General features: G+C 42.2%; 1 protein-coding gene across 1 annotated transcript in view; it reads right to left on the reverse strand.

Moving 5' to 3' along the window:
• The window catches only part of LOC113817818 (coiled-coil domain-containing protein 177), a gene marked incomplete at its 5' end in the record, with an annotated part of 28,866 nt that overhangs the window by 109 nt on the left and 18,757 nt on the right, over positions 1–10,000 (reverse strand). Inside the window, 10 exon segments of the mRNA XM_070119295.1 lie at positions 1–1,504; positions 1,871–2,026; positions 3,179–3,391; positions 4,736–4,917; positions 6,035–6,214; positions 7,032–7,223; positions 7,729–7,870; positions 8,611–8,754; positions 9,058–9,208; positions 9,718–9,977. The exon segment at positions 1–1,504 is cut by the window's left edge and continues 109 nt beyond it. Coding sequence (XP_069975396.1) covers positions 1,381–1,504; positions 1,871–2,026; positions 3,179–3,391; positions 4,736–4,917; positions 6,035–6,214; positions 7,032–7,223; positions 7,729–7,870; positions 8,611–8,754; positions 9,058–9,208; positions 9,718–9,977 — 1,744 coding nt within the window.

Genomic DNA, 10,000 nt, shown 5'->3' on the forward strand with positions numbered 1-10,000 from the left:
AAAAAAACATATTGACTGTAGTATCATTTATCTTGCTCTTCGTGGATAATAATGTCATTTTTGTGAATTAATGAATATCTTGCTCTGATAATTTTGTACTTGTTTAATATTGGAAAGAAAAGACTTGACCTGCATTTCTCTTTATTACAATGAAGACACTGTACACAAACATCTTTGGAAATGACGTTAACATATCGAAAGCATTTGTCAAAAGTTGGTATAACAAATGGCAAAAAAAAAACTTATTCATATGTTTTTGTGTTTTGGAAAAAATAGTTGATTTACCCCTAAAAGACAGAGTTATTATCCGTTTTCTCTGGTGTCCGTTTCCTGCTATCCAGTGGTGATGATGATGATAATCATCATCACCATCATCATAATTATAGTGATGATGATAAAGATGATAAAAATGATAATGATAATAATAGTACTAAAAATTAAAATAATGATGACATCAATGATAATCATAATAGTATAAATAATAATGACAATAACGATTATAATGGTGATAAGAATAATGATTATAATGGTAATAAGAATAATGATAATGATAATAATAATAATCATGATAACAACAATAATAATGATATTATTGATAATAATAAAATGATGATAATGATGCTAATAATTAACATGATAAAAATGATAATGGTAATTATAATAATAACAACAATGGCAATAATAATTATATTAATAACAATAATAATAACAATGAGGTAATGGTAATAGAATGATAATAATGGTATCCGTAATGATAGTAATAATGATAATGATCCCAAGAAAAAGAATAAGAATAGTATAATAATGACAATAATAATTATGGTAATGCTACTGATAATGCAAATGATAATCATGATTATAGCAATAATATCAACAACGACGGCAATAATGATATTAATGATAACAGTAATGATAACGTGACAACATACTCTGAACAGACAATTACACAGAATCAAACATCCACCATCCATTTTATATATATTTATATCTTTTTTTCTTATGTTTTTTCTGCTTTTTCCTTTGTTTACATATGCAAACACACGATGCCTAAGTTCACTAATTTCTAATACATTTATTTACAGAGCTATGGTGGTAGAAATTATACTACACAGAAATAATAATAACAAAAATGAATAATTTGGTAAATACAATGATGATGGTAATAATAGTAAGACATTAATAAATGACAATATTGAAAATAATTAGCACAAATGATAATGATAATAGCAATAATAATAGTAGTAACGATACTAATAATAACGATGATAATGGTAATAACAAAAATAATATATTGATACCATCAATTACGAACAAAAATAACAGAATCAAAAACGAAAATCAGCCACAAAACAACCTCGTTTCCTGAAGATGAATCCGAACCTATCCGAGGAAGATATGCGAACGCGTGCCGACCGACGACGTCGCTGGCGGCCGGTTCTCGATCCTCAGTTCCAGATTCGCCCTCGCCACCACCTTGTCGAAGGTCTCCGGCGCCAGTTTCTTCCTGGAAGTGGCAGGAGGAAGACGGAGGGTGAGAGAGGAATTGTGGATAAAATACATACGAGGGAGAAATGGGTGAGAGGGTGTTATTTCATGATCGTTTTTGCTTTGCTTGTGAGAGAGGGGTCTTGTGGGAAGGAGCGAGAGGAAGAGAATGGAGAAAAAGCGCAGCGCCTGAGATTCTCCGTGAGAGAAAGGAGAACGGACAGAGACACTGAGAGAGAGAGAGATGCAAAGAGAGAAAATAAAGAAACAACGAGAGAAAGATGCCAAGTGTGAGAGAAAGATACAGCGAGAGAAAGAAGCCAAGAGAGAAAGAGACCGCGAGAGAAAGATGGCAAGAAAGAGAGAAAGAGGAGGCCCTCCGCACCTGAGGTTCTCCCTGAGCGAGGCGGTGGTGAGCGCCGTGCTCCTCGCCAGCGCCACCTGCCGGTCCCTCTCGCGCGCCACCTCCAGCGATCGCAGGTCCTTCGCCTCCAGGGACCGCTTGGCCATCTGCAGCTCGGCCTCCTCGCGCGCCATCACCCTGGGGGAGGAGAAGTGCGGAGGGGGGAGGGAGTACGGAGGGAGATGGGGGGGGGGGGAAAGGGAGAAGGGGGCAGAAGGAGAGGGAGGGTGGTTGGGAAGGAGGAGAAGTAGGGAGGGGGAGAGGGTGGTTGGAAAGGGAGGAGAGAGGAGGAGGGGAAGATAGAGGGAGGAGAGAGAAGGAGAGGGAGATGGAGAGGGTGGTTAAGAAGGCAGGGGGGATGGTGTTAGGAAGGGTAGGGGGAGGGAGGAGGTAGGAAGGAAGGAGAAGATGGTTGGAAAGGGAGGAGGAGGGAGGAGAGAGAATGAGGGAGAGATAAATAGAGTGGTTAGGAAGGGTGGAGGGAGGGATGAGGGGGAGGTTGGGTAAATAAATAATGGAAATAAAATGAGTTATCGTTAAAAATCAAATATTACAACATAACGCCAGCAAATACAAGAATAAAAATGGCCTAAAAATTAACTCTACTCTATATTTCAAAATTATTTTTCACAATACAATTCAATAAATTAGAAAGATAGACAATACATTCTCTTCCATTTACAATAAGATCAGATAAAGTAAGAAATAAGGAACATGCCATGATAAGCCATAACTTTCTTCCTTATAGAAATAAGATGAAAAATCTGCAAATCGAAATTTGAAAAATAAAATAAATCTACAACTTCATATTAATCTCCCTTCCCTTCTCTTGCTCATTCGTATTCTCCTTCCTCCTTCTTTTATGCTCATTCTCCTCGTCCTACTCATGTTCTCATGTTCTCCCTCATTCACATCCTCATCAACGTCATACTAATCCTTTTCATTATCCTTCTACTCCCCCTCCTCCTTCTGCCTCTCGTTCTCATTCTCGTCCCTATTCTCCTCCCTTTCCCCTTCCTCCTCTCTCCCAACCTCCTCCTCCATGATTTTCACTAATCATTCATTCCTCATCCTCATCCTTTCTTCTTTTTCTTCTTCTTTTTCTCCTTTTTCTTCTTCTTCTTCTTTTTCTCCTTTTCCTTCTCCTTTTTTATCTCCTTTTTCTTCTCTTCTTCTCCTCCTCCTCCTCCACTCCCCCTCCTCCTCCTCCACTCCCCCTCCCCCTCCTACCCCCCCACCCCCCTCCACCCTCCACCCATCCTCCCCTCCTCCCCCCTCCCCCCTCCTCACATCTGCATCATCTCGTGCTGGTGGTTCATCCTCGCCGTCCTGTCATGGTGGATCCTGTTGGCGCGCGTCTGCAGGTACTCCTCCTGTCGCGTCTCCGCCTTCGCCAGCGACTCCATCAGGCGCCGCAGGACGTGCTGGCGCCACTGCAGCATCGACGCCTCCAGCTGGTGGTGGAGGGCGCGCACGGCCATGCGGCGCCGCCCGCGCTCGTCTCTGCGGGCGGGTGGGGGGTAGGAGGGGTATTGGTATCATTATTATCTTCGTTATTATCATTATTATCACTGTTTTTCTTGTTGTTATTGTTAATATTATTACTATTATTATTTTCATTGTTATTGCTGTTATTCTTATTGTTACTATCATAATTATTATTTTCATTATTGTTATGATCATCATTATTATCATTATTATTTATATTATTATCATCATTATTATCCATATCATCATCATCACTATTATTACTGTTATTATTATTATTATTATTATTATTATTATTATTATTATTATTATTATTATTATTATTATTACTATCATTATTATTATTATCATTATTATTATTATTATTATCATCATTACTATTACTATTATTATTATTATTATTATTATTATTATTATCATCATTACTATTATTATTATTATTATTATTATTATTATTATTATTATTATTATTATGATTATTATGATTATTATGATTATTATTATTACTATTACTATTACTATTACTAATACTATTACTATTATCATTATTATTATTATTATTATTATCATTATCATTATTATCATTACTATTATTATTATTATTATTATCATTATTATCATTACTATTATTATTACTATTATTATTATTACTATTATTATTATTACTATTATTATTATTATCATTACTATTATTATCATTACCATTATCATCATAGATAATTAATTAAATCAAATGTAACTTCAGACTGGTAATAATTCTATAATTGTAACCTAAACTGTAAGATTAATTGTAACATTGATTCAACAGATAATGATACTGATATCAATAAAGTGATTCAATACATGATATAACTCCTTCATCACTAATCATTATTCACTGATGATGAACTTTTTGCTTATGCATATTAACTGTATTTTCTATTGATAATCTAGAATCTATAAAATCAATCATATCTCTTTATAACTCTTTTTTATAAATGAATGATCGCAATACATCTTCAATAAGAGTTTACTACAAAGGAGAAAATAAATCGATGAATAATAAATCACATAATTGCAATAAAACGGCTTTATTGAAAATATGATAATAATGATAAACAAACAGATAAGAAATAAAACATTAAAAACGCTGCAACAAACGACCTTACTGAAAAGATAATAATAATGATAGATAAACAGATAAGGAATACAACATTAAAAACCCTACAACAAACAAACTTATTACAAAAGATAATGATACTGATAAACGAACAGAAAATAAATAAAACGTTAAAGAATCCTTCAACAACCGTCCCTCCTGCAAAAGAAAGCCAAAGAAACGAATAAACTCGAACCCAGAGTTTCAAATATCCGGCCCACCTCTGCCTCCGGAGCGTGTCCTCCTTGACCTCGTTGAGCATCCGGAGGTTGTGCTCCGCCCTCGAGAGTCGCTCCTCCATGTTGTGCCTCATCGCCTCCAGCAGCGCCTCCGCCCGGGCCTCCACCTGCACGCGCCTCGCCTCGTTGCGCTCAGCCTCCGCGCTGTTGCCGTCCTCCACGCGCTGGGGGTCGAGGGCGAGGTCGAGGTGGAGGGTGAGGGTGTGGGAAGGGGGAGAGGGAGGGGGAGAAGGGGTGGGATAGGGAGAGAGAGAGAGGAGGGGGGAAAGAGGGCGAGGTCGAGGTCGAGGTGGAGGGTGAGGGTGTAGGAAGGGAGAGAGGGAGGGGGAGAAGGGGTGGGATAGGGAGAGAGAGAGAGAAGAGAGAAAGAGGGCGAGGGCGAAGCCGAGGGTGTGGATATGGGAGGGGAGGGGGGGGAGAGCAGTGGGAGAGGGAGAGGGAGAGGGGGAGGGGCAGAAGGAGAGGGAGAGGGAGGGGAGGAGGAGGGGGGAGGGGGAAAGGGGAAGGGAGTGGGCAAGGGTGGGGATGAGGGTGTGAGTGGGGGAGAGGGAAGGGAAAGAGGGCGAGGGCGAGGGTGTGGATGTGGGAGGGGAGGGGGGGAGAGCAGTAGGAGAGGGAGAGGGAGAGGGAGAGGGAGAGGGAGAGGGAGAGGGAGAGGGAGAGGGAGAGGGAGAGGGAGGGGGAGGGGGAGGGAGGGGGCAAGGGTGGGGGTGAGGGTGTGAGTAGGGTAGAGGGAAGGGAAAGAGGGCGAGAGAGAGGGCGAGGGTGTGGGAGAGGGTGGGGAGTGTGGGAGGGTGGGGGTGGGAGAGAGGGAGAGGGAGGGGAGGGGGAGAGGGAGGAGTGGAAGGAGAGAGAAAGGGAGGAGAGGGAGAGGGCGAGAGGAAGGAAGCGGGGAGAGGGAAAGACAGGGAGAGCAAGGTGGGATAAATGATAAGAATACCGTATAAAATGTGACATGAAAATGATAAAGATAACGATAATTCACCTTCCGGAGATATTGATGAAATGTGATGAAATGATAAAGGACGAATTTTAAAGAAAAATTATTTGAAAAGAATAACGCTATCGACGCAACAAAAGGGTAAATATTTTAAAAAGAAGTGATATGGCATGATGACGTCATACAAAATATAATGACATGATATGATAGCACATGATACACACGATAATATAACATTATATAATAATAACAAAATGATCTGGAATGAAAATACACATGGTAATAGCACACGAAATGACAACAAAAGGGACAAAACATGAAAATGCCGCTGCCTTACTCACCTTCCGGAAGAACTCCTCGCGCTCCCGCCGCCGCTGCTCCACCAGCTGCTGCTGCCGCTCCCACAGCTGGATCAGGTGCTGCCGCTTGCGCTCCTCCGCCTCCTCCTTCGCCCGCAGCGCCTCCTCCTGCGCCGCCTTCCGACTGGCCTCCGCCGCCCGTCGCTCCCCCAGGCGGCGCATCTGCAGGGAGGGGGGGAAGGGAGGGAGATGGGAGAAAGATGGGAGGGGGAGGGAGTGAAGGGAAGGGAGGGATGGGTGTGTGTGGTGGGGGAAGGGGGAGAGGTAGGGGGGAAGGGAGGAGGAGAGGGATGGGGAACGAGAAGAAGGGAGAAGGGAGCGAAGGGATGACGAGGGGAAAGGGGAAAAAAGGATGAGAAGGGGGAAGAAGAAGGAAAAAGGAAGAGAGAGAAGAGAGGGGAAGAAGGGAAAGAGGCGAGAAGAATTAGAAGGAAATAGAAGCAATAGACAGATGGAGATTGATGGACCAGAAAGGAGGAAGATTGGGGGACGGGAACGAGAAAAAAAATCATCAAATTCTATATAAAATGTCGTTACGCAATATCTCTTCACATATATTGGGACAGAGGTATGGTATTTCACATAGATGATAATCTACTCATTCTAAGACAATCATCCTTGTTTTGTGCGGTCGGTTGTGTGGAGTTTACTGAAAAATGTCAAATCATCGACTGAGATTCAAACAGCAGTTTCTCTCACTAGGAAATTATTGTAAATAAATATGGGTACACAAGAAGGAGGAGGAGGTGGAGGAGGAGGAAGAGGAAGAGGAAGAGGAAGAGGAAGAGGAAGAGGAAGAGGAAGAGGAAGAAGAAGAGGAAGAGGAAGAGGAAGAGGAAGAGGAAGAGGAGGAAGAAGAAGAAGAAGAAGAAGAAGAAGAAGAAGAAGAAGAAGAAGTAGAAGAAGAAGAAGAAGAAGAAGAAGAAGAAGAAGAAGAAGAGAAAAGAGCGAGAGCCCCCACGCCCTCCCGCCGACCCACCCTGGCGTCCTGCTGCTCCCCGAGGACCTCGAGGGCGCGGCGCTCCTTCCCGTAGATGAGGCGGGCGAGCTTCTCCTGACTCTGGCGGTAGACCTCCTGGTTCCTCCTCCAGCGCCGCTCGTTCTCGTCGTTCTCCTGGCGCCGCTTCTCGTTCACGTGGGCGCGCCACTCCGCCCACTGCGCTGCGGCCTCCTGGGGTGGGCGTGCGGGGGTGGGTGGCCGGGTGGGCGTGGGAGATTTGGTTAGTAGTTTTGGGAATGGAATTGGTGGTCAGTATTGTTATTATTATCATCATTATCATTTTTTTAAATTATTATTTTCAAAGTCGTCATCATCATTATTGTCATTGTTACTATTACAATTATCATCCTCATCAACATTACAATCGTCATTATTATTCTTATTGATGTGACATATATATATATATATATATATATATATATATATATATATATATATATATATATATATATGTATGGTATGTATATGTATATGTATATGTATATGTATATGTATATGTATATGTATATGTATATGTATATGTATATGTATATGTATATGTATATGTATATGTATATGTATATGTATATGTATATGTATATGTATATGTATATGTATATGTATATGTATATGTATATGTATACATGTGTGTGTGTGCGCGCGCGCGGTGGCCCGCTTGCCCCCGAGCCCCGCCCACCTTCCGCTCGCGCTCCTTCTGCTGGTGCCAGGCGCGGTGCGCGAGGTGCGAGCGCTGCTCCTCCGCGAACAGCTTCTCGTGCTTCCTGGCCAGCATCTCCAGGATCCGCAGGTCGCGCGCCGGCACCTCCGTGTTCTCCAGCCTGCCAGCGAGAGTAACGAAAGGATGATCAATAATTAAGTTAATAGAAATTGCAATATCTAAGATAATGATACCAAGCCATAACCACATCATATTAAAATAATGAAATGATAATGAAAATAAATAAGTTAATAGAAATTGCAATATCTAAGATAATGATACCAAGCCATAACCACATCATATTAAAATAATGAAATGATAATGAAAATAAATAATTGAGTTAATAGAAACTGAATTACATAATAAGATAATAGTAATACATAATAAGATAAAAATATATAAGACAATAAAAAAACAAGATAATCATAAAAAATACATGATAAGATAATTAAAATAAATAATATGACAATAAAAATACATGATAAGATAATCATAATAAATTGCATAAGATAATAAAAAAAACATAATAAAATAATAATAATACATAAAAAGACAAGAAATATACATAATAAAAGAATAATAACATAAAAAGATAATAAAAATACATAATATTAGAATAATAACACATAAAAAGACAATAAATATACATGATAAAAGAATAATAACACATAAAAAGATAAAAATACATGATAAAAGAACAATAACACATAAAAAGAGAATAAAAGCACAAAATAAAAGAACAATAACACATAAAAAGACAATAAAAGTACATAACAAAAGCACAATAACACATCAAAAGGCACTAGAACTACACGACAGGCCACGAGCGCGCGCCCGCCCGCCCGCACGCCCGCGCCTCACCCGTCCATGAACCGCGAGAGGATCTGCGAGTCCGCCAGCGACACCGTGCTGATGGAGCGGTGGTTGGGCAGGAGGCGGGGGCTCCACGAGTCGCTGTGGGGGGCGTGGCCCAGGGCGGAGGCGGGCCGGCGGGAGGGGCGGGTCCTGGGGGAGGGGGGGGGGGAAGTAGTTGTAGTTATCATTGATTTTGTTATTATGATTGTTGTTGTTGTTGTTGTTATTACTCTTGTTGTTAGTGTCATTATCATCATTGTTATTATTATCATTTTTATAATTACTGTTATTGTCATTATCATTATATTTATCATTATCATTATCTTTATTATCATTATCATTATTATCAATATCATTATCATTATTATTATATATAACTATTATTATCATCATCACTATCATTATCATCATCATCCTCAATGCCCTCCAAGCCCTGATCCCCGCCGCCCTCACCTCGCCAGCCCAGAGGCGGGGCGGGACGTCCTGTAGGTGGCGCAGGAGGAGGAGGCGACGGACGAGGCGGCGCTGTGTGGGCGAGGGAGCTCCAGGCTGCATGACCCTCCGCCCAGACCTAGGGCCGCCCCTCGCTCCGCCCGCGTGCCGGCTGGGGGGGGGGGGTATTTGGTCTTTAGTTTATTAGAATTCCAAATGATGAGCGTCTATATATGTATATGTATGTGTGTATTTATTCATTTATCTATCTATCTATCTATCTATCTCTATGGCAATCTCATCTAAACTCATCCACCTACATTTACACTTACACACACGCCCGTACAAACAAACGCACTCCACTCCTTTATACACATTCACACTTACATACGTATGTCTGAGATGAATATAAATGCATATAATAAGATAGATGCACAGACAGCCTCATGCGGCAAAATACATAGCTTTTTCTTATCACTTCGTCCCATTCCCTGCCGCCCACCAAGATCCCACAGGCCGCCCACAGAGAGAAAGAGAGAAAGAGAGAAAGAGAGAAAGAGAGAGAGAGAGAGAGAGAGAGAGAGAGAGAGAGAGAGAGAAAGAGAGAAAGAGAGAGAGAGAGAGAGAGAGAGAGAGAGAGAGAGAGAGAGAGAGAGAGAGAGAGAGAGAGAGGCCGCCCACCTATCTCATCCAGACTGCCCGTGAAGGACACGGCGATGGGCGGCGCGTTGCTCCTGGCCGGGCGGGCGCTGGACACCCTCCTGTGGACTCCCGGGCGGCGTCTCGTGGGCGTCTTGGGGCACGGCGTCCTCGCGGGCGTGGGAAGCCGACGGCGAGGCAGGCGGGGCGTGGAGACGGGCGTGAGCGTCGTGGAGTCGCTGCGGGGACTCCATCGGCCGCCCGGCGAGACCACGCCCACCGTCGGGAGGCGGGGCTCCAGCCTGGGGGCGGGGGAGGGGGGGGG

Source organism: Penaeus vannamei, unplaced genomic scaffold, assembly GCF_042767895.1.
Source record: "Penaeus vannamei isolate JL-2024 unplaced genomic scaffold, ASM4276789v1 unanchor12, whole genome shotgun sequence".
Taxonomy (NCBI): Eukaryota; Metazoa; Arthropoda; class Malacostraca; order Decapoda; family Penaeidae; genus Penaeus; species Penaeus vannamei.